This window comes from Chamaea fasciata, unplaced genomic scaffold, assembly GCF_029207755.1.
Source record: "Chamaea fasciata isolate MVZ Bird 193981 ecotype frontalis unplaced genomic scaffold, bChaFas1.0.hap1 SCAF_2, whole genome shotgun sequence".
Classification (NCBI taxonomy): Eukaryota; Metazoa; Chordata; class Aves; order Passeriformes; family Sylviidae; genus Chamaea; species Chamaea fasciata.
Genome location: NW_027094087.1, coordinates 56,779,736 through 56,805,765, shown reverse-complemented (window position 1 = coordinate 56,805,765; position 26,030 = coordinate 56,779,736). Strand labels below are relative to the sequence as shown.

Here is a 26,030-nt window from a genome sequence, read left to right as displayed (position 1 = left end):
AAGGACATACAAGTTGTTCTTTCTAGTATTGAGAAATTACATAACTTGAAGCAACTGCCTACTGGCTTTGATTCCAGGTAAACCTATTTTGAATTTAAAAGGTAGTCAGAGGACCTATTTTTCTGTAAAAATTTCCAGTCACAACAAATTTGCTATCTTCCATGACTGTGACCACAGTTAAACTTATCACACAGGTGGAAGGACTCCCAAGTGGGTATTTTGTGTCTGCATCAAGCATCGTAATAATCTCATCCTCTTCACTGAATGCACATTTTGCTCCTACACATGCCAGCTTCTCTTTTGAAGCAGTACATTCACATCCTTACCTTATCTTTTAAGTGATTCCCCTATCAGAAAACAATACTAAAAATTAAATAAAGCAGCTTCCTTATAGAAAAAGTTGTATTTACAGCTTTATTTAGCAGAGTTAAGGAGCAAACAATTTTAACACTGTTGTGAGAAGTGTTTTTACTCAAAATTGCCACGATCTAATAAGTTATTGAACAGAAATACCAAGTGTAAGGCAATAATCCTGACCAGCCATTAGAGATCACCCTATCCCAAAGAGCAGAGCTGATAAAGGTGGTAGAAAATTTGGACTGATGGACTCAATTCCCAGAAATTAAGACAGAGATGATAAAAATAGGGTTCCACTCTTGAGCATATCTTTAAGATCTGCAGATGAAGGAATTTCTAAAGCACGCAAAATGTACAGACAATTCCTGTTTTCAAGGGAACATTCAGTGCTTTGAATCCAAGAATGCTATGTCCATACATAGTGGTCAGTATATGACTATGGCAACACACAGATGGTAAAGATCAGAAATAGGATTAGAATTTTTTCCATTCCACGTCATCAGGAGGATTCACTTCTACCTTCCTTTTACCAACATCAGACCAGTTGGTGCTCAGAACTGTGCCACCAGACTCCATCTGCAATATGAGAGAGAGCTTGTTTAGCTTGCTGAGAATTCTAGCAATATAAAAGCCGCATTTCCTACAGCAAACTTCAAAGAGTAGTGATTACACAGAAATTGTGTACCTATGAAATAAAATTTGACCAAGCCATCATTCCATAATCTCCAGTACTTTTATCACTACTGGACACAGTGAGATGCTGCTTCATTAACAAGAAGCTTTTAAAGGGCCAGTCATGTTCTTGCCTGTGATGAGTACAAATTAAACTAGATTCAAGCAATCAGGAGGAATTTGATCCCTTCACCCCTGGCAAGTCTTCAAGCTCTACATGAGCCAAACCTCTACTTCCTTTGATAACACTTATTGAAATGAAGAGACCAGTGACAAGGCACAACCTTGGACTTAAAGTCACATTCACTGGTGTACAGCCCAGTAGCTTTCAGTGAGAGTAGCTGTACCAGTATCGCCAACAGATCCATGGCCAAAATTTATTCATTTATAGGCCCAAAATTTTGGTAATGGAGGCATTTCCCAACATATGCAAAGTTTAATAAATCATATCAGTGCGCAAAAGTCACACATTTCTTCAGAGAAAAGAATGAAGACTTACAAATGATTTGTTCATGGCACGTTTTACTTCATCTGTACCATCTGAATAAATTTGCTGGAAGAGTTTATTTAAAGCAGCATCTCCTTCTAACTTCTCATTTTTCTCCTCTTCTTTGATTTCAACAACCAGTTTGTCCCAGTTCCTTGTATAGTGAGACGATGATGGGTATAAGTGCTGGGTATCTGCAAACAGAAGTGTGAGTTAACCAAGCCTGTTCTCACGACTTGTACACAGACACATGTACCTGATGAATCAGAGATGATAATGGGACATGAAAATGCAAACGGACTCCTCCAACTGATAGAAGCACTGCAGTAACAAAAATAAAGGAAACTAAGAAATGCAGTTTATTTTTAGGTAAACAGTTATATAATTTTGTTACCCAACACACACAAAAAAAGCTGGCCAACAGCAACACAGATAATTTCAATCAAAATGAGGTAAGAGATATTGGCTGACAGAAAAAAAAACCAAAACAGCAGCCTAGAGCCACAGAGTAAGTTGAGCTGAATACAAAAAAAATATTCTGAAATCAGTAAATCAAGAAATTCAAATTTTGTCAAAGACAGAATGCTTATCTGTATTGAAAAACTTCAATGTATCAGTTTCCAAGAGAAATCCAATACTTAAGGAACAGGTCACATAACATAACAACCGCTGTCCTGGGTCTGGCCAGGAGAGAGTTAATTTTTTGCAGTAGTGATGAGGGGTAGGGCCTGAAGCTCTGTGGGCACGGCAGGGAAGATACTCTACACCAGGGCAGATCATTTCTAGGGAGGGAGCAAGGGACTCTGGCATCCCAGAAGAAGGGCAGCTTCCAGTCAAAAAGAAGATGTGGGGAGGGGGAAGCCATCCATCATGAGGTCATTGTCACCCGGGGTCCACTGGAGCATTTTGCATGTAAATCACTCTCTCTTTTGTAGCCTTTTGTTATTAATATTGTTGCTGTTACTGTTTGTTTTCTAATTTAATTGATGTTTCCAGTAAACTGTTTTTATCTCAACCCTTCACCTTGTGCCTCCAAGTCTCAGCTCCATCCCAGTGCAGTGAGAGAGGGGAGGGTAAAGGAGAGTGAGACTGTGACAGTGTCCTTTGGGAGAGTCCCAGCAGGGCGCTGATTTGGGAGGTACCATTCCTAAACCACAACACACACACACTTAAAAACATGCAGAACTGCAAAACAGGGACCCAAACAGATAAGAAGAATTAATGACAAACATATATCCTTATACTAGTTCATCAGATTAACAGAAGTTATGACTAAATTTAATTACTATGTTTCACTAATGGCTTGCAGACTTTCTGTCAATTCTTGGCAGTGAAAACAAGACTATTAGGCTTTTCATTGCAAATATGAAGCTGTGATTTTATAAACAATATTAAAGGCAACACTACTATTAATAATTAAACAGAGAACAAACCTGGTGTAAATTGTTTTAACTTAGGAGAATCTCCCTGGCCCTCCAGCTTCTCCCATCTTACAGCCTCTGGCTTCTTCATTTTTATCTCAACCTACAAAACACAAGACAAAGAACAAATTAATCCAGATGCAAACAGTTGTTCTGCCAAGCAGTTCCAAAGTAGTTGGATCCTGCAGTTGTAAGAAAATACATACATTTGGTTTTAGAAACACAGCCTCTAATACAAAGCCTGTATCACAGCCAAATGTACCTACCTTACAAGATGAAGTCACTCCAGTTAAAGTCATACATCAAACAAGCTCCCATATGCCTGCCCAGATTTCGTAGCAGACTTTTACCTTTTTGTTTAGAACCACTTCACTTTCTTTTGCTTACTATTCACTTGATTCTTTTTGTAAATTATGGCGTCCCAAGGTCTCTACACTGCCAGGCTCCAAGGTATTGCCTTTCAAATATCCCTTTCTTGGCAGTCAGCTCTAATAAGCAGCAGCTTTGAAAGACTACAAAATCCAACTTTATCTAAGTTTACATTTCATTTACCAAAAAATTCCATGTTTGATGTGTAGTACACAAACCAGAGAAACACCCTGGGACTATGCAGATCTTCCCACTGGAGAAATTCAGAAGCTGTACTCATTTGGTTCAATGAACAAACACTGCTATGGAGAAAATTGTCGAGTATTCATTGACAAAACTAGCAATTAAAAATGGATGTGGTTGCAATTATCATAGGAGAAACAAAATTAAGTGAAGTATGTCATGGCCTATTCACAACTTCACACAATCCCTTTAGACAACCATACTGAAATGTTTTTTTTCATAATTAACCTTCTCCTTTGGTTACAGGGTTACAAAGTTGCAAAACAATATCTGCAAAACAAGGACTGTCTAATGTCACTCCAATTCACTTAAGGAGATGTCACTAAGTTCATACCATGCCATTAATTAACTGAAATCGGTGCTTGCAAAACTTCAGTGGTTCCTTATTTGTGAACAGCTCAGCAGAAGCAAGTCCTTAGTTCTACCTAAAGCCACGAAAACCTGGGGATCCCTGCAGACCCAGGAACAAAGGCACCACTGTAAAAGCTAACCTGAGATTTAAACAGTAAGCTCATTGCACAGAATTATGTTGATCTGAAATCCGAAGTTTATTTAACCCGTTGTTCAAATCAATCACTGGCAAGCAACAGACTGAGGTATCTTACCAAAATAATAATAAAAAAAAGCTAATTGAAGTTTCAACGCTTCCATGTTTGCAATCAAGATGAATTTTAAGAAACAGAATATTCAGTTATGAATGTTTCTTCTTATTTTTTATCCCTCAGGAAGCTACAAATTCCCAAGATAAGTTTAAATACTTATTTTCCACTACTAACATGTACTGAAAACAACAGAAAGTTTAAGATAAGAGGCATGAAATGTCCTTCAAAGCACGGGAGAGCTCCAGTAAATTTAGAAGTCCAACACCCACATGTATTTGATTTCCTACTCCCTGCACCTGTTGGATTTTTCAATATTTTCAGCCACTTTACAAGTCACAAATTAGGCATCAGAGTATCTGTTTTTAAAATAACATCACAGAACCAAAAATAACCAAATAAAATCAAAATGCCAGTAGTCTGGATGACCAAGCTACCATCCCTAAAAAAGGCCTGGATTCCAGAGTTTAATATTGCCATCTGTAAGGATGTGGAGATATCTGTTAAACTATGCAGAAGAATTATTCTTCAGCAAAACAGAAGAAGTCAGTAAAGCTACCTCCCCTGGACTCTTTTAAAAACGTTTTGAAAATTGCAACCTTAAAGTTCATTTTTTAGCATCTACACTCATAAATCTAATACTCTGTGAATAGCTTAAGGAAGCAAAAAATATTTGACTATCTACATATAAGACAATCAAGTAGTTCCACAAGTGGGAGAACTAGCAGGTTTTTTTTTTTTTCCCCAGTGGATTTGGATCTCCTGAGCCAAACATTTAAGTTAATTAGCTACTTACAAAGGAACTAATTAGTTACAAGTGAAACACGGGTATTAATTTAAAACCACTCTCTTCTGTTTCTTACATAAACTCTTCTCAACCTGAGGAGACTCTATTATCAATTGAGTTGTGCATTTCAGTTGAGGCTCTAATGTTAAGATTTTATACTCCACTTATTAGTGCATCCCCCAACATGTTTTAGGGGAGGGGGAAAAAAAAAAAACAAACAGATGCTTGTTACTGAAACTGCTCTCTTCTATACCTCTTCAATTTCTCTCCTGCCCTTACACTTCAGGCTTTCCACCAACACTTTCCAGTATCTCTAACACAGACTATTTCATCCACACCAAAAATGACCTCTAATGCAATATAATGCTTGACGTGAGCTACTAAACATGGACTTTTTTCTTCTCCCAATACAACCCTCCTCAACGAGTCCTTATGAAGACTGTGGGCTAACAGTCCTTTGGCTATTCATCACAGTACTCTGCCCATGCATAAAAAGAAGAAAATAAGGAAGAATTTTAGTTTTGCCGCTCCAGTAATCCCGATTCTTCTTTTCTCATCTGCTAGCTCTTACATTTTCCTCTCTGAAACTGTCCCTAAACCAGTACTGCACGATATACATCCCTAAGGAGAAGCCAATGACACAAACTAATTCCCAGTGTAGGATGCAGATTTCTTAACTCTAAACCGTTTCAACCCTGCCAAGCTGGAAGTGCACACAGCTGAAGAACTGAGACAGAATATATTTCTGACATGATTAAACTTCTACTCTGTCTACTACATCCACTTCAATTGAAGTTACTCATTAGGCGAAATGGCAGGCAGGAGCAAAGCTAGGGAAATCATTAACTTCATACCATTATACAACCACATTTTCCAAAAATATAAAGCTATAAACTTCTGTGAAGGCGCGTGTTTCTTCAACTTGAGAGCTCGATTTGATCTAAGAAGGAACAATTTTGTGAGTCCCAATTACATGCACAAATGGCAATAAATGCATTTTAATGAAGGTTTTAGTACAGATACTGATAGCTATCACACAGAAGAGTAACACATCAGCACAGACATTTGTGTCACATCTAGCAAAAAAAGTACTGTTAGCTTTTTCCTCTCCTTTGAAAAAAATTCACTTGGGCAAGAGAAATACATCAACACTTTGCCAACTACTTTGATTCAACATTTATATTTCATAAAACGTATGCCTGTGTGCCTTGTGCCAACTTTAGTATATAAGACAGGAAAATTTAACTGCAAATTAAATGCTCTGCATGCCACTTCAGGATAAGCCTAACTGCTCAGCTTCTCCTTGTAGCTCAAGCCACCTGACCACCTTGGCAGCCCTCTGCTAGGACCTGCTTCACTACATCAGTGCCTTTCTTACACTGGTAAGCCTACAATGGGACATGGTACTCCAGATCTATAAAAATTCCAATGCAGATATAATACACTTTCTCTTTAAAGTCCCTTGTGCTTTGGGTTCAAGGAGAGCAAAGCAAAAAGGAAAAGACATTCTGAGAGTATTTCATGCACTAGTTCTTTGAAATACCATCCTAAGAGAAACCTACCCCTCTGAGAAGAGGGTCAAATGAGGGATTTATTGTCTAGAAGAAACACCACCCACAGTGAAAGGACACAGGTAAATTTCTACTCAGAGTTTTCCAGTCAGAAAAGTATTCAATTTTTTAAAGCCTACCAGAGATTTGGCCACGGTTGTTTGAAGCTTAATGCAAGTTCTAGCCATCGGAAAAGATACCTCAGTTACTGTCAAAAACTATTCTGAACCATTTCATTGATAGCATAAAAATAAAACACCACCTTATTTTAAGACAAGTGGCATAAAAGAGCATTTAATCCAGTTTTAAGAAATAATTCCTCCCCTTTGGTAAAGATCAACACAACACTAGTTAGCTAACATTTATTCTCTAGGTAGATATTTATTGTTAAAAAAGTCGAAACCTCCTATGAACTTGATTTCACTTGAACTTACATTCTGAGATACATTAAAAGGGTAAGAATTTTTATCTTCCACCCTAAAAGAAAATTCTGGTGTACACTGACAAACTACAAGGGGAAGGTTTCTCTAATTTCTACTGTGTAGAAATACACAGTAGAAATTAGAAAAACTGCATATTTTACAGTCCATGGTAAGGGAAAGTTCATTTACCACTGGCAAATTTCTGTCAAGCTCTGATTAGATGGATGAAGGAAACCATACAGTTTAAGCAACAGTCCAGCCATTAATTTTAAGACATGGCAAAAATACCCTTTTCAATTCTGGTGTTCTGCTGTATCAAACATATGAAATCAAGAATTCAGTGTTTCTAATCAACTACTTTGTTACTTACTGAACTACTGACTGCCTTCTCTGAGTCGTAAATTGTGTTTAGAGTTGTTCTTTTGTGATCATCTCATGAATTCTGTAGGATGAAATAGAACAATCTTCTAAAAATATAAGACCTATCCAAATGCACTTCTAAGAGCGCATGTGCCTACAGTTTTGGTGACCTAATTATTCAAAGACCTTTTATATATTACTTGCAGGCTAAATTCCAAGATTTTTGGTCCATAACTGAACAAAATATACCAAAATGAAAATAATTCTACAGTGCTTTCACATACAAATGATAATTAAGGAATTTATTCTATAAGTAGTATACTGCAACAGAAGGGATTTATTTAGTTTCTTTGCCAGCTATGTACTATGGGGAACTGGGGGAAAATGGTTCAAGTTTCCTCTGACTGATATTACACAGCCAACACAAAATTTGTGAGTTTTAGAGGAGAAGTTAGCAACACAGCTCATTCTGGTATTCTAAAGCTATTTGTCACTTTATTCTCCATGTAAACCATCATTATTCCAACAGTTCTCAAGACAGATAAACCCTCTTATGTATCGTTTTCTTTTATGCATTTATATAAAGCATGGGCACTGATTTATATGCATGTATAAAATAGTTCTTAAGAGTATTAGCAAGTTTAAATCTGTCTTACATCCATCTTGATTCATACAGAAGGAAAAGAATAAAATCAAACATTGTTAAATAAGTAAATATTGAACCAATCATAGTGAAGGTTTCTATATGGTATATCCAAGAAATTAGTCCAACTAGCCCTGCCTAAAAGATGCAATAAATTTCAGAAAATTATCCATTCATCTTAAATATAAGGTTATAATTTATAGAAAATTCTTAAGAATATACATGCGAGATATCAATCTGCATTAAACCCTCATAGAAAAAACAAGTACACCAGAGCAGCCAAGTCTGCATTCAAACACCTACAACCAATTTAAAGCAAGTACCCTAAACAAGAAAGTATCCTTTAGGGATCAGACTGCAACAGTGAGACCCAACTTCAGTTAAAATAAATCCGTTCCTCTGTTTATCTATTTGTGTACATTTGCCTCTGAATAGAGACTCTGATGACAGTCCAAGAGCATGTGAAACAGTTCCACTCTTTACCTTTTGCCTTACATTCAGCAACAGGCATCAGTTCCAGTTAGCTTTACAGGGTATTTCAGCATTTGCAAAGCAAAATATTGGTTCAAGGAAAAAAAGAACATTCCGCTGATGTACACAACCATATTCTTGGCATGAAGCTGCTGAGAGTGTGCTTCTACCTCAGACATCTCTATTAAGCAACAAATGTCAACTGTAAAAGAGGCTGAAGCTTTCTAACACCTCCCCAGTTTGCAGCACAACTTTGATCTCTAATTAAAGGACAGTTCTGGGGTAAAGAAACCACTTTTTAGCACATTTTCAAATGGCTCTACACTGCTGCAAATCATTGTTTGCAAAAAGCCCAAAGCATACAAACTCAAAAGTCACAGTAACTGTCCTCAGTCTACCTGAAGATAGGGGGAAAACCAGAAAACACTGCCTCAAGTCTCTTTCAAGGTCATAAGCACACGTGCTAAAAGCAGAGTCATCTTCACTCTCCTCTTCTGAGTCTGAGGAGAAAAAAAACCACCTAGAAATAATCAGAAGACCTACAGAAACAGCTCATGTTACACCAGTTTCCAGGAGAACACTGCAAAATATTCCCCTGGAATCCCAAATACACTGAGCAGAAGAGGGAAATGAAAGTGAGGCTGATTGTGCATGTTTAATAACAGCAGAAATCCTTACACTATTTGTACATTTCTACTTTCATATTTTCTGGACAGATAAAAACTGACTAGTTTTTTCTCAAACATATTTAGTCACTCATTTAATTTTTTATGCCTTTTTCCTTCTATGAAGGGAGCACGATGACAATAAGCACACTGAGCCACAGGGTAATTACACCCAGGCAACTTGCAGAAAGCAAACCCAATCCAGCCTTTATATTTTGGCTCCCTCTTCTGGCAAGAAGTAAAAAACCAAACAGCACTACTAAAGGTGCCTTTCTCCTCTGAAATGACGAATGCCACACAGTTTTCAAGCTTCCATTTTTAAGACACAAATCTCGAATTTCTGCACTGCGAACAGTCAGACACCTCTGACAGATGAGGAGTACAATCAATAACATCAACTGATCTAGTTATGATCTATCAACTGTGCAGTAGTAGTATAAAATGCTATGCAGATATAGCAGTACCTGCAAGAGAAGGGCTCAATTCAGTGGTATTCAGCACTTCCTAACACAAACATTAACCTGAGTTCTCAGGCCCTCAGAATTGAATGCTGAACAACAAGAGGCAACTCTAAGTAACCTGCAACTAAATGTGAGCAGAACCATAACCAATTCAAAGCTGAATTTGCCAGCAGCGTTATCTATTGAACAGCAAGTAAATTTTCTCATTAGGTTTAAAAAAAATAAAGGCTTCAAGTATGGCAATAATAGATACAGTCACTATTAAAGGCAGCCTGTATCATCTGTAAAACTGTTTACAATTGGAAAACATAAAATACTAGAGGATGCATGAAGACGAATTTAAGATTTTATATGAAAACTGGGCTTTGTCCACACGTTATGCTGCTCTTGAGCTGGCATCAAATATTTTACATCTTCTAGTTCACAGCTTGAAGTCAAAGTCTGCAGATGACAAATACTAATTTATTTCTGCTCCAACAGAAACTATTAAAACAGCTCAAAACATCTATCGTATGCTACCTCTGTAACACTTGCTAGTCCTGTTTTTTTTCAAACAGACTTTGTACCTCAGAGCTTGACACAGCATGGATTGATAGAAAGGTATAATTTTCATTTCGTTGCTGGGAAAGAAACAATCCTTATGTTAGCAATCGTATTTTTCACCACTGTCAACACTCGCTGAAAGAACCAATTCAGGAGTCTGTGAGTTCTGTCTGCTCTCTGCAGTCACTTTAGAATTTGTAGTTCTGCAAACACAGTCAAGGCTGTTTTCTCCTCCTGAATTTGCATCTTTACCTTCATGCCTTTGCATTTGACAAGTGATGCTGAATTTCAAGCAGTATTGAGAGAACCTGCTACAGCTCCTCTTAGTTCCAAAACATGCAGGACTGTTCTACTCTCTGCCAGCTCTGCTGTTCTATTCTCTATCCATTAAAGTTTTTAGTTGTACAAAGTTCACGGACATAACTAACCCACCACACAGCCTGCTCACACATTCCACTGTTTCCTCATATATTTGCTCATCTAAGTGAAAAAGAAAGGCCAGAGTCTTTGTTGCCCAGTGATGACTATATGATACTAGTGGCAACGTGGCTCACACATTCGAAGCAGCAGCACAAAATAAAGCAGTATGAACAAATCAAGTTATTATCACCTGAAATTACTAATCCACAGGAATACATCTCTTTCTATCCCGTGAAAACTCACCTTCTTTAGGAAGGCATAGTAACAAGTGCATGTAATTGGGAAGATAATGAGATTATGTCTGTCTTTCCAAGTCCTTACAAAACGATTTCATGTAAATACTACAAAATAATATGTGAATGGTTTGAGAAGTTTTAATCAGTAAGATGAATTTACTCAAACTACTATCTGCCTATTTTCCAAGCTGTTCACAAAACTCAAGTATATACACAAAGCTAAGAAAAGAAAACTGAATTTCTGGTAATCAAACACTAAGGCTGCCATCATTCCCTTAAAGCTCTTAATATTTTTCTAAGGAAAATATTATACTATCATCCTAAACCTGTAAAGAAGTCTTTGCATACTTAACATAGAGCTGCTTTTAATTTTTTTTTCTTCCAGACTCCATCTGGTGGTCAGAACGAGAATCAGCTGGGGCTTGGTTTCAATTGTATTCCTTCACTACGCCCGCACAGACAGCTTTATACTACTCCTGTCTGCAAAAGGAGACTGGATTTGCTGAAGCCCTGACTTCTGCAGTTAGAACACCTACTGTGTTACCTCTTACCCATTTTGTCTCAAAAATAGTCTTTCACAAGTATTTAGCAACAACACCATTTGAAAATAAATGGAAAATTTTTACAGTTCAGACACTGCCTGAATATGACTCAGGCTTTCACCCCAGTTTTGGAACCTCAAAGTAAACCAGGAGGTACACTACTAGAGATTATTTCAGAGATATAAGCCCAGGCTAGAGATGGCAGTGTGGAAAAGACAAAGTCAGGTGAATTTCACAGTGCTCAGTTCATGCAGGTACTTCCTAAGAAAGTAATGGTAAACTTCAAGACAAAATTAAAAGTATAACACAAGCCAGATAAGAACATAAAGAAAACAGGACCTCACACCTACCCTTCCTGACAAGATCCATCCTCATTCCACCCAAATTTATACAAATACTAATGGACTACCAGATTTTCTACATACTTCGAACTATGCGAGCTCTTACACTGTGGGGAGATAAGTAAAGTGCTCAATCACACAACCTGCCCAGGTTTCTTTGTACAAGGAGCCGAAAAACAAGACCAACTTTCTATGGCGATCCTCTCATGCCATCCTGAAGTCCCCCTTCCATGAAATGATGCAAGGATTATTATAGGTACCTTTCTGAGACTAGAACAGGTAAAGTGGAACATGAGTACACAAGAGAATTTCCCTAAGCTCCGCAGAACCACTGCTGAAATCCAAGAGAAGAACAGACATCACATTCCAGCATTGGGGATTCAGGTTTGGCTCTGTGGACACAGCAAATGTCTGTCTATCCATTATGCCAACAAGAAAAGCTATGCCAGACCACTGCTTCTTATTTTTCTATACTTGTAATATAAAAGAAGCAAAATGCTGAGAGAAGCATTCCCTCACACCAGGCCACTTTCAAGTGTCCTTAGGCACGTACTATTTCCGGGAACAGCATGGAATAGCATGGAATACACTCTTGAAAAGTCACAGACAGTTAACTGCATGGTTAACCTTTACCAGTGAGAAGCCACGAAAGGGTAGAGAACAATTTCACTGAAATCTTCCAAGTCTGACTTTTATTTCATGGGCACACAAAGATAACAATGCTTCACGAGGCAAGACTGGCTCCTGACGGTTTTGTAGAAGGGTGTGCATGCTTTCCTAATACCTGAATTTTAATAGTGAAGATCAGAGTCTTCTTTCTCTAGCAACAAGTAAAAGAATCCTCAACATAACTCTGTCATTTGCATTTCAATAAGCACCATCATACTACTATTTCTGATATTTGTACAAGTTTAGAAAGCCTCCCACCAGCTGAAAGACACCTTGAAGAAAGAAAAAGCTTCTATATGAAAAGCAAGCATTTCTATATGAAAAGCAAGATGATATGACTGTTGCAGAGAGACAAGACACTAGAACAGAAACATTTTCAGGATTGCAACAGCCAAAGAAACAATTTACACTTTAAGAAGCTTACCTTTGTTGAAAGCACTTTAAATGTACTTTGCTCTGGCACTATAGAATGAAGAAGATCGAGCTTTAAGTTGAAGTCTTCACCTGATGGAAGTCTCACTGATGCATTCATCTGTTAAAAGTTGAAAACACGTCTCTGGTCATCTTTGACAGTGATGCCTAGAGAGGCTACCTGGAACTTAAGGCATTGACAGCAGCTCCATTTTCAAGTAAAGGACAGTCATTTCACACAGAGATTAAGTGATTAAATTAATATCATTTCAGACCATGCCATTACACTACTGCATTATTGGACAAGATGTTTCGAAGATACACTAGAAAATGAACAGAAGATTTCAGTTCTTGCTGCACGTACTCAAAAACCGTACAATCTTGTCAGCCTGAAGTCTTTAGGGAAGGAATTGTACAACAAATGGAGTACCAACATATTAATAATGGAACATGAAAACAATCTGCAGCTTCTCTTCTAATACAAACAAACTACAAAGCAAGTGCTCAGACTATTTTAACAACCTAGAGCAGGTAATAACCAAGTACTTCTGGTATTCCATGAAGTATCAAGTTAGTTGAGAAGAAGAACCTAACTCTGCAATATGATCAGCTAAATTAAACATAAAATTCATTGGTACAACATATGGCACCACATTAAAGAGATTACTGTACTTCCTTAAAAACATATTTTGCTGCCACAATTTTAGTAGTGCCTAAAGGAAGAAAAACCCACCCACCAATATTCAGTCTATTTCTATAACTGCCCTAGAGCAAAATATTACTCATTCATACCTATTTTGAGAATACCTTGTTTCTGCCCAGTCCTACTCCAGATGCATGTATAGTCTAATGTTTAAATCCAAATCACTTCTTCCCCTACCCCTCCACACAGGCAGCTGAATCCCAGATGTTCCCTGGCAGCATGCACACCTCACACTGCTTGTGCTTAAGTTCTACAGACACTGCTGTGGCCACTGATCCCAAATCACCTGACTGGGCATACATTCATGTGCAGCACAACTGTTCAGAAGAGAAGCTCAGGCAGAACAGCTCCCACCACATTCTTTTCTTGCAACTGCAGCATATAATGTTCACTGGCTTGAGTACTGCACCTCAGGGAATTTAGGGATGAGTACCAATAACCAACACAAATCACCTTTCTCTCCAAAAACTGCACACTGACATCATCCTTCTGTGCATTCTTGATCATTATGGTCACAATTACTTGAGATTCTGTTTGGTACCAGTCATATCTTTTAAAAAGAAAAAAAAAAAGAAGGAACATTTATTTTTTTTAGATCACACAGCATATAAAATTAGATCACTTTCCTAAACCATTCACTTTTTAGTTCAGAATCTTTAATATATCTCAAAAACATTATCTATACCAGGCACAATGGAACAGGCTTTCAATTAGGCTCAACATGAGAATGAGAAAAGAGAAGCCAGAATGCTGATGCTACTCCCCTCTTTCCTGGTTAGGTTTAACCTCCTGCAAGTACCATTTAGTATGAACAAAAATGATTGCACTGAAAAACACTTCCCTTGGATTGCCATATTTCTAAAGTTACCCCAAAAAAACCTCCTACAGTCATTCTCCTGCTTCTCCAATCCCCAAGACAAAGAGCAAATATGTCAATTACTTCAAATTTCACAGTAAAGCTGTAGTCAACTTACTTGATCTTTGGTGGCAGAGGCTGCTGCTGTATAATCTAGTTGAAGCACATTCAATTGGAAAGAAAGTTACATCAGTGTAAGTGAAAATATACCATGAAGTACTCTTCAAGACACAAATCATCTTCACTGATTGCTCCCCTTAATTCCAATTGCTTTCCTTCCTTATGTGTGAACATTCACTCGCAGGTGAAGTTCTTAACGGTTTAGTCATTTATGGCAGAATACAAATTAAAAAGTTTCAATTTACATGAAATATGTCAGTCTGTAACTTGAATATCTTTTATAAGTAGCAATTAAGTTAAACTTAAATTCATTTCTTCCTAGATAAGATGTATACCTGGAAAACATCCAGTGACAACGTTGCTAATCTATAAATCATGAAGGAAACCTAAAATAGGTCTGAGAACTCAAGGTTTAACTTTTAAACATAAAACCTTTCTAAATCTAAGATTTGTCTTTACATATTATCACCATGCTTCCTGTACATTTTTCTCCTCTACCCTATTCTTAAAATGCAAAAAATTAAGGCAACTATTGAAGAGGGAGCAGAATATCCAATGCAAAGCCCCCCCCCCCTTTTTTTTTGTCCCAAGAAAATAAAAAACAGAAGGAGAGATCAATTTCAACATTTCTTATTAAGACTTCCAATAAAAAAAAAGAAAACTAAAAGTTGAGCAGGTTATAACAGAAAAAATGCCTGCAGACACAATTTGCAAGCTTCTGGGGGAAAAAAAAAAAAAGTTAACTTTCTAAGAGTCCCAATCAAGTTAGTAGTGACAACACAATTAACCACAACTGGTTAATTTGTAAATCAGACTGCAGACTGCGAGTCAGAAAGTTAAAATTTACCTGAATGAATGCACAGTAATCACCAGATTTGTTAACCATTCCTAAGAGTTTACAGGGTTCAAATTTTGCAGCCTTGGTCTCAAAGGCACTCATGTTTAGAAGAAAAGTTAAATGCTTCAGAATTGCATGCAATTTGAAAGATTCTTTTTAAAGTTTAGAAGAGAAGGCACTGAAACAGAAAATATACTCTACCATAACAAAAAAATCAAAATAGTAAACATATTAAGGAAAACATCTTACCAAATCAGTCTGTGATACTGAAAGAAAAATAAATTGTATTTTCAGAAAAAGACATATTGAACTTACAAGGCACAATCTTACCCTAATTTGTTTCAGTTACTCCAGACATCCTGCACTCACTCCAGTCTCAACAGCAGAGGAGGTAAAAACATGTGAGTTCTACCTCAAGTATTTTGCCTTCGTGACACGCTACTTTTTAATCAGACTTCAATCAGCAACTTGTGCAAACCAACAATTCTAATATAAAGCATGCTCTGATTAACTGAATCAACAATCTTTCCATTACATTCCCTTGCTTACCTGAAACTGATACAGACCTTTTAAAATGAAAAAAATATCACAGGAAACGTAAGTTTAAAAAAACCACTTTCTGGGAGTCTGTACTAGGTTTATCATCCATCCATCTCCAGGAAAAGCACAAAGCTCTCATCACATTTTTATCTCATGCTAGGGAACCACCTCCCCCCCCCCCCCCGGGGAAATTTGGCAGAGAAATTCACTCACATGACCCCAAATATACTGTAGTACTTGGATTTAAACTATAGCTCAATGTCCCCTCTTTTAAGTATTTTTTCTAAAATATTTCAGATTAAATACGTTTGAAAAGAAACAAACTTTCCCTTTGCTTCTTTATAATGCACACTGACAAAAAGAGGAAAAAAAATATTAATCTGCAATGAAGAAATCAGAGTTACTGTTTTGTTGGCCAGTTACTTTGCTTTGTTTTGCTGGTGTATCAGAGGATTAAGAAAATGGTTCAAGAAAGACAAGAGAGTAAATACCCAGGATAAAACAGGAGAATCTAGTTGGACCAGACAAAACACTGCAAAATATAAATACAACACTAACAAAGAAAGTGTATTATAGCCTCTTTCAGAAGAAATTGTCACCCAAAATAACTCTTTGCAAAAAAGACCACGCATGCCAATCACTTACCTAACTTCTCCAAATAAAATTAAACCTAGCAAAAAATGTCTCACAAAGCAGAAATCTGCTCATCCCTATACAACGCAAAAGGGCTCTCCTCTATTTGGTTTTTAGTCAACAAACTGACACAAACTTGTTCTACTGTGCCATTCTCCGGTATGCAGCACAGAGAGGAGGGAAAGCCACAACAGGCAGAGGAAAAAACGATACCAGTTATTCTGCTCACTTTCATCAAAATCCCCATGCAGCTGAAGCTCTGTGGATGAGTTAATTGTCAGGGCTGTCTGTCCCTGGGAAGGTATGAAAGGAAACTACACTCACACTCAGTGGCTACCATGGGTAAGTCACCAGCACAGCCACTAGCACCTATGGAACTTTCCACATGGTATCAAGGAGTAAGATCCCCAAATTTCTACCTCTTTCCAACTTTATCTTCTGCAAGACTTGAAAACTTATTTTGATGTAGGCTTCAGATAGCAAGCTGACACATGCTTCTGCAGTTAAAATTAGTTCACAGTTGTGTATGAAAGTAAGTTAAAATTAATGATGATTGTCTGATTTTTAAATAGGTACTCTCCTGGCACAGCTACATATTACACTAAAAACCCAATATAAATGTTCCTATAAATCTGAATGAAGCATGCAAGTGCTAAGGGTGTCTACTCCAAGAGAAACAAGAGATAGGAAAACATGACTTCTAAAAAAGAAAAACCAAATTATTTTGTTCTAAGTAGGAGGAAAGCAGTGAATCTTTGAAAAACATAACACAGCTTCCAAGCACAGGGCTTATCAAATCCTTCAGTAAGTAAACGTGTTTTTTCTTACCATTTAGTGTTTCTTCACATCTTTTAATCCAAATAGTAAAGGTATCCTCTACATCTAAAACAGATCAAACAAAATACTATTAAAACTCTTCAAGCATTACATGTATTGCATGAAGAAAATGTCCTCTCAGTTGCCAGCTGGAACAAATCCATCCCAAACTTGTATCAATTTACCAAAAAAGGTGTTATTTCCTATTACCTTCCTGTAAACTCTGTCATTCCACTCAGGCTTTTTATTTTTGTACAACTCCACTATGTGCCACGTTTAATTAAATTCTAATTAATTTGTAGGAGACTAGATTTTGTCAGACAAATATGCTATTGCTTTTCAGTCTGTTCAACCCCTGTGTAACTGTTTAGAAAGCAAGAAGTACACTTTTACACATTTTTCCATTTTTCTTTAAATTACTTTTTCAGTCACACATTTCCTCTCCAGAGAAATGTCAGGAGAGATGGTCTGTTGTGTGGAGAACCCAAAGATGTGCAACTTTTGACACACATCAAGTATTCTTTCCTGGAAGCAAGCTTCCCAGATAGAAATTAATTCACTGGAAAATACCTAAAAAGACAATAGTGTAACAACAGAGCAATCATCGTATTTCAACAATATTCCAAAAGATCCTTCACAGTGAAGGAAGTAAAAAAGTGGCAACAATACTGACCCACTACTAATAGCTGAATTGTTTTCTCGTTTTACAAGTGAATTCACTTAGTTAACTATGAGGCAAAGCACACAAGGCTTGACAAAAGAGCTCCTGGCAGGCACCAAGTCTGACTCCACTGCAGCTACACAATGTACACCAACCCTCCAAATATAAAATGTACACAAATTTTAAGCTGCACCTTAGGTCATAAAATTAGTAGCCCCCTCCTCAAGCCACTTCATCTCCACTTTTTTTCTGCCATCTGACCACACATCTTAAGAGTTATCTAAATGTTTTACTAAAAAAAAATGGGCAAACTGAAACAAGCTGCCCAAAGAGACTGTGGAATCTTCAGTCTTGGAGATACTTGGAAAACAATAGTAACAAGTCCCAAGTAAACACATACAAGTTCCAAATTAGTATTACTTTTGGCCAGAGCACTCCAAAGCTCTCCTGAAACCTAACTTAATATCTTCAAAACACCTTAACCTAAGAAGACTTCCAAGTTTTGCAGTCTAAGCAAAGTCCCCACTGATCTAAACTCCCTCACCAGCAGGTGAGGAATTCTCTTTTTAACCATGGCCTGTGACTAGATTGCTATTCAATACAAACCTAAAAAAGAAAAATCCAGAGTTAACTTCCTTACTTTCCTAGAAGATCACACTCCTTCCCTGCATCCTGGCACATTTTATAATTTGAGGCAAATTTTTTTTTTTCCCTTAAATTGTATTATCCTCTCAAATAACTTATTTCTACTAATAACTGTAGTTCAGAAAACCTTCCTGGGTCTTCACTTAATAAAAGTCTACTAACTCTTAGAATACAAGGAAAGTAAGAAGTTTCTTTAAAAAGTTGTCACATCCAGCTTTACTAAATTCATTCAGTGGTCACAGCAAAAAACCTTTTTTTTTTCAAGAAAGAAAATTTGAGAATAATTGTCCTAAATCTACACAGCATACTGAAGACTACCAGATTACACTTGTTCTTCAACTAAGGCAATAGGAAGTGCAATAATCTGCATGCATCACACAGCTGAACAAAAGGAGTATTGCTTTCTAATGTTACTTCATAAAATAAAGGAACATTGTACATCCCACAGCTCATCACATCAAGTCCTACTTCAACATCCTTGTACGTGGGTAATGAGAAAGCTGCTGTGGTAGCCTGGGCCTGTCAGTCCTACCAGTGATGAGCACAAGTAGGAAGCTCATCCTTGTCAGCATTCCAGATTGAGATTTAAAACAGCCCTTACAGTACCCATGTCCTTTTGCCCACTTGTGTGGCAAAGAAACCAGCTTTGCCAGCAAAGAATTCCCCACCACAGCAATTCTTCCCAAGGCAGCAACAGCTGAAGTCTCTCTTCATCACCTGCTCAGCATATGCTGCAAATTTTCCCTCTGTGCTTTATTCATTTTGCACTGAATTTAACTGGAAGTTAATTGTGTTGCCAAAATGCCTATGCTCACAATTGTTTACACCAGGGATCCATGAAACACTCCACAAAGCTAAATTCTGTTACTGACACAAACTCGCCAGCGTATGAGGTAATATACGAAAGAGAATCAACTAAGTCTGTAATTTTAAAAAGGCCTTCAGGAGACTCATCTCACAGCAGGCCACAGAACTTCATAATGAGATAGAGGAAGCACAGCAGAAAGTATCTCCAGATAAGAGAGTCATCAGGAAGCAACAGGAAGCTTCAGAAACTCTCCAACTGAGTAAGCAGCAAAACAACAGCAAATTAAATTCAAATAGGTAGAAATGAAGCAATTCAACACAAGAAAATGTGCTGTATTTCAGGGATTCTGAATTAACAAAGAGGACCCTGGTATTCACTGACTTATCTAAAAAGATATCTGCAGCTTTGTGTTGTACTCTACACCATAAATAGAATGTGAGGTTATCCAAGCACATGAAAAACCTCAAACTGATACTGGTTGACTGGGGTGGGGCAAGAGTATGAAAAATAAAGATTAGTCATTCCATTAAATTCAGCAAGTGATGAGCTTGGAGATGTACAAAAAGTTACCTACCAAGTAAGGAAAGCACCATGGGTCAGTGGAAGGAATCTCTTCCTTTCACAGAAAGTTACTAAATAGAGAACTTGACTAGTCTGCAAAGACAAACCTGTCTCTCTGCTGTAAATTCATGGAGATCACCTAGTTATCCAAGCTACCAATACAGAAAGAGCTTCATGAAATTTCTTACTTTCAACTCCTGCTCCAGGGCAGCCTAAACTGACAGCTGCGAGTTGCTGCAATTTCACAACATCCCCCTTCTACCAGTGCTCCAACACTGCTCTTCCACTTCACTTTTAATGGCTTCAGCACTCAGACCCTTCATTGAGCCATTTCAACACACTCATCAGGAGGAAAGACTTCAAAATTAGCAGCTTTCTGCAGACTGAATGCACTGCAAGAAAACGCTAAACAAGCATAAGAGTAACAAGGAGCATGATCACTTGGGATCAAGCACAAACTAGCTTACACTTCTATGAAACTCCACTTTCAAAGCAGAGGATAAGATCATTTATTTGGGAGATGCAAAGTAATTAATTTTTTGCTAAGCCTGTATGACCCAGCTACTGCTATTACAGATAAGACAACACGCTGCAAAGATCTGATACCATGACAATTCTTATCAGATCAGCACGCTTCGCTCTGCATAACCTTTCAAGGTGCCTTTTTTACTATCTTTTCTTGCTGTTTGGAAGAGAGATTTCATTTATAAAGGGGGATAGGACAGAAGAGAAAGGTATCACAACCATCTTGCAACTGCTTTGTTTTGTGCTTCTCCCTGTGTTCTACCAAAGCTTTCTGTTTTGAACTACTCCCTTCCTGCTTATTGAATAAAGTCAGGTTGTAAAAAAACCCCAAACTAAAAAATGCCCAAGTCCAGCTGGGAAGTCAACACTGTAAGAAGAAAAAAAAAAAGAGGTATAATAAATATGTTTCTGTAATTAAGTGGGATGTAATGTAAGGTAAAAATCCACTTTGGCAGTCTGAATACCCACCAAGTTGCACATTCTTTCTAAAGACTGACCTATCAAACTGTTTAAGAAGAAATTCCAGCTATATGTGAAGAGCCTGCTCTATTCAAAAAACTTTCAGTGACACTTAACACTACAACATTGCCACTATTTATCTTCAAGACCTCCAGGAAGCAGGAAACCATTCCCCATTTTATAAAGAAAAAATTAATCAGCTACTAATTGCTAAGAAATTTGATACACACTTTTAAATAGTTTAACACTATCATGCAGTGATTGCATAAAGGTTCCCAGAAATTAAGACAGCTGATGTTAGGGACCCAAGACATTAGCCTTTAAAAAAAAAAACCAAAAAAACCCCTTTGGTCTTCACTTAAATCTAACACATTACCCATTATTTTAACAGAAGGAGTACTGTACACACACAAAACTTTAATACTTACTGTCCAGCCTCTGTCCCTCTCTGAATGACTCTAAAGCAGATGCATAGTTTTTGATATGATATTCACCTAACCTGACACAAATAAAGAAAAACACAAGAAATCAATGATTACTTTTCAGTATAGTCCACATTCTATAGATAGCATGCTGTATTGGTTAAAATGACGTGTAAGAATTGAAATTAACCCAAAGGTGTGGTTTTGAAATGGCAAGGACACTAAGATAATCACCCCAAACTAAATGGCTTCATTACGAACAGGTTGCAAGCAGCATGGCTTTGAATTTATTCATTCTCAGTGTTGTAAAAGCTTGCACAGAACCACGATCCGAACTCTAGTAATGACCTACACCTTATCACAATTTCCCCAAAGTACCATAAATGATACATACCCTTTTCTAAGGAGTGCTACAGCATTATTTGGGTTGAGTTCTAAAGACTTTTTTGCATCCGCAACTGCATCTGTTGAAAGTCAGTTTAAAGTTGAGAAACACAATAATGTTAAAAAAAGCAGTGAACTGTCAAGTCTTTAAGTAGTGATATTTCTCTAGGATACACTATGCTATCTTTCTTAGCTTGCACACAGATCACACTGTTTGAATTAAGTCTAGCCACAACTGCCACACATTAATCCCTCACGGGGCTGCAGAGCTCTTATGTAAGATGTAGCATGACTTTCATTTAGTGAAATCCTCTGCTTAGACCTGAAGTGTGATTCTGTTTGTTTGGTTTTTACTGGAAAGAAAAAATAAACCAGATCTTATTCAGTCCATCTTTTTCCCAGGCATTACTCACTTATCACATTCCTACCATGACAGGATTCAGTTTCTACCAAGAGCACTATGATGGAAGATACAATGCAAAAATCTTGAAATCTGCCTAAGTAGTCTGCTTATAAAAAGCTGCCAAGATAATACTACACTGGATTCAAATAGAAAGCTGGGACTCTAGAAAACCCATTTCACTGCAAGTTTTGCTGTAACAAAATCTAAGAAAACAACAAGATCATGTACTAACCAAAACCAGTATATTAAGTTACAGATAACACTTTCTCTCACTACTTTATTTGGCTTCAGACTGAAGACATCTCCTGTAAAACACGTTATGATACACTTGTAAAAGCATTCTTAGACTGAAGATGTTACCAGCATATTTCTGTAGAAGAATATGAGCATAAGCGCGTTGACAATAACACTCGGCATCATCTGGATTCTTTTCCAAAGCTGCTGTCAGTTCCTGTAAACACACACAAAAAAATGAAATGGTACTTCAGAAATCCTCATAAAAACATAGCATCAAACTCTGTCAATTAAGAGACATTTCAGAAGATAAAATCCTAACTGGCATTTCTGTTTACCTGTTGCTTAGTTCTCAAGCACAAAGCTGAACATCAGAGCCTGAAATACAAGGAATCTGCCAATTACACCAAATTCAAGCAGACTGTTTCTTATTGCAAAGGAAGTGGGATTTCAAATGCTCTAAACATGAAGTCTAACACAGACGATCCTCTCCATTCCCAAAACCTTCCTACAATTCTCAGCATACTTGTACACAGGTCTGCTGGATTGGAGAGAGCAGTGCAGTATTAGGAATTTGGAAGTCAATGCACAGTGAGTCAGATCAGTTCTGTAGAGATAAGATGCTATGAAATACCATGTAATACATATTACAGTGCAAAAGAGATTGTTTCAATCTATGCTGAGCACAAAAGCAGGAGAACAGAAGATTTATGGAGCACAGGGCTCAGAGGAGATATTACTGCACGATGGAAATAAGTGTAAAGTAGTCCTTTGTTAAGGGAATCACTGGATATATGGATTGAAATAATAACACATTGCTCTCTCTGAGAAAAGTTCGTAACTTTACACACAGAATAAAATCACAGTGACTTGAAGCACACATCTGGAAAGAGCATCTCCAATTTTCTCCTTATTGGTGAAAGAAGTTCTTCCCTTTGCTAGAAGCCAGTGAGTCTTCCAAAAGTGACAACAGTACATTGCCACAGGACAGTAACTCTGCTTGCTAAGCTGACTTCTACTCAGACTTCCACCTGGAATCTAGCAAGCACGAACACAGAGCTAAGGTACAAGCTTCATACATGCAGAAATACTTGTACAGCACAGCTACCAAAACTCTGTCCTACCAAGCCAGAGAAAAACGAAGGGAAGTAGGACTTGCCTCAGTTCTAATTCAGACCAGTGTCTTCCTCTAACAGATGTCACATAAAGTGTTTGTGCCACCTGGGACATATGGGGCCAGAACAGCTTCTTCTAACAGTGGCATGAGTTCTTACACTGTAAGATACACACACTTCTAGAAAGGTACAGCACACAGATCTAAATCCTTGGAGGTCTCTGAAGAAAGGGGCAGGCAGTAGACAGCTGTAACTTATCTAACTGTACCAATGCCTTCCTGAGATTTAAATTCATTCCAAAGCAGCTGTCATTATGGAAATACTCATGGCTATAGGTATTCCACATGGCAGGGACGTGAGGCAACACACATATTGAAACTGGTTCACAGTATGCACAGAGGTGAATTAACTCTGACTTTCAAAACCAAGCAGGGTCTGACCGACACTGACCATCACAGGCAAATGCAGGTGCAGGGGTACTGCTTTGACAGATCATCTCTTCCCCCAAACATTATTTCCTGTGATTTATGCTGATGACAAATGCACTAATTGGAGCCAGTAACACGTGAATGAATCCTCCTACAAAACTAACCCTCATGCCAGGAAAGCAGAGCAAAGCAAAGCAAAGAGTGTGAAAGTTCTCTCTTAGTGTGCTTTGTATCACTAAGTCACCACACCTCGTTCGGGCACACTCGGGGCAAGTAACTCCTGTGAACTACCTGAGAAGCCAAGTAATGCTGGACTAGCACCGGGAACTCGAGATGATGACATCAGCAACAGTTACTCAGAACAAGCTGAGACTTTGTCCTCACACTCAAATCTGTGCTTTCTGCATATTTTGACTCTAAAGGACCTCACCACGTGACCAAATTGCAGATCTGTTTCTAAATACACCGGAAATTTTGATTAAGAGGTTGCATGAATTAAAGGTGCCTTCTGCCTCCTACGTTTTCAACTTAAAATGAGAAGTCATTCATGAGTTCACAGCTTTATCATTCAGACAGTATTAAAAGATGGATGATCTTTCAATTGCATCAGATCCAGATGCAGAAAGCCAAAGCACAATCTCCAGGAATAAGAGCAATCAAAACTCCCGAGGACACAGTGCAGAAATGCCAGGCCAACTGGACAGAAGCCTAGCCAGGTATGGAAACATTACACAGCACCACTTCTACAGAACTGTCTCCCAGATTAGAAATATTAAGCACGTGAACATGGAGACCACACATAAGACCACGCAAGCACGCTGTAGCACCTGGAGACCTGAGCCCTTAAGTCAGCAAAATGCTGCTCTGAGCTGTGGGATTTACCAATTCAGAGATCACCAAGCACAAAATGGGGAACTTACTTCTTTTTTTTTTTTTTTTTTTTTTTTTTAAGATCTTGAATGAGTTTTGATTATGCCATATATAGATTTGGCTATTCCAAACTGGTTTTTAAATGTCATATAATTTCTGAAAAACTTCTACAAGTTACAGCCTAAACCCCAAAGAACTGAAAAATTTAGCTACACCATTTTCTTCGTGGAAAGATAACTTAGTATCATTTTATGGTTGTACCACCCACTCTCTTCAAGCAGGACTAACCATTTACATCCTCTCCCCTCCCAAGTAGTTAAATAGAAATACTCAGCCACCCTCCAGTTCTGTCTTCTCATCGACCGTCCGTTTTAAGTAAAAATAACCTTAGAAAACACATTAAAACATATTAACTGATAAAGTCACAGAACAGGCCAGGTTGGAAGGGACCTCGAAGGATCATCTCATCTGACCTCTCATGGGAAAGCCTGCCTAGATGAGAGTATCTAGCAGCCTGCCCATTCCTGTCTTGAAAACCTCCAGTGATGGGGACTCAACCACATCCGTGGGGAGGGTGTTTCAGGGAGTGATCGTCTGCACTACGTAAAAATTCTTTTCTGTGGAGACGAAAGGAAGATCAGCCGCGGTGCCCACAATATATAGGGAGAGGACAAAAATAGACCAGGGCAGAATAAAAGCCAAGACGGAATACCTCTCTTCAATAAACTTGGAGGTTTTACACCCACAAATCTTATCTAATTTAGTTACGTGAACTATCATCTACCTACACGGAAGACAAAGTTGGTTTGTTTTGCTTCCCCCTCCACCCCTTCTTTGCCACACAGGCAGCACGAGTGCTGTGCCAGATCTGCGCCGAGCACTCCTGCAGCCCACCCTCACCTGACCCGGGCTCCCGGGGGACGCCCGCCCGTCCCCGGCCCGCCCCGGCCCTCACCTGCGCCGCCGCCCCCGGGTCGCGGTCGACGTCCGCGTCCGAGAACCTGCCGAGGAAACACAAAGCCGTCAGCGGGCGGGCGGCGGGGCCGCGGGGGAGGCAGGGCCGGGGAGCGCGCTCACCGCGGCGGGGCCGCTCCCGATGCCGCTCCCGCCTCCTCCTCCTCCATGCCGCCCGTCGCCCCCGGGAAACTTCTGGAGCCGCCGAGGCGCCCGCGCCGCACGCACCGCGCCAGGCCGCGCCGCGCGAGGGCTGCCGGGAGCCGCGGGGAGCGGCCGCGCACGCCCCGCCCCGCCCGCCCCGCCCGGCCCCCGGCCCCCGGCCCGCCTCTTCCTGCCCGCCTCTTCCTGCCGCCGGGGAGCTGGGCCCCTCCGGCTTTGAGCTG

General features: G+C 38.7%; 1 protein-coding gene across 1 annotated transcript; it reads right to left on the bottom strand.

Moving 5' to 3' along the window:
* Positions 1–400: 400 nt before the first annotated feature.
* Positions 401–25,890, bottom strand: SUGT1 (SGT1 homolog, MIS12 kinetochore complex assembly cochaperone). The gene is made up of 13 exons (XM_066176237.1): positions 25,768–25,890; positions 25,646–25,691; positions 22,404–22,494; positions 21,651–21,720; positions 21,263–21,333; positions 17,188–17,241; positions 15,436–15,452; positions 14,347–14,381; positions 13,826–13,922; positions 12,683–12,790; positions 2,950–3,040; positions 1,529–1,710; positions 401–933 (listed from the first exon to the last, which is right to left on the bottom strand). Exons 1-13 carry the CDS (start codon positions 25,812–25,814, stop codon positions 832–834), a joined length of 1,011 nt encoding a protein of 336 aa, XP_066032334.1. The 5' UTR covers positions 25,815–25,890; the 3' UTR covers positions 401–831.
* Between the last annotated feature and the right edge of the window lie 140 nt (positions 25,891–26,030).

Excerpts from the sequence above, each read along its gene's own strand:
- SUGT1 (XM_066176237.1), bottom strand. The coding sequence starts at position 25,814 with ATGGAGGAGGAGGAGGCGGGAGCGGCATCGGGAGCGGCCCCGCCGCG. Across the intron at positions 13,923-14,346 it reads CCTCTGCCACCAAAGATCAA|ATATGACTGGTACCAAACAG; the intron begins GTAAGTTGACTA and ends TCTTTTTAAAAG. Across the intron at positions 3,041-12,682 it reads TTAAAGTGCTTTCAACAAAG|GTTGAGATAAAAATGAAGAA; the intron begins GTAAGCTTCTTA and ends TGTGTTTTGTAG.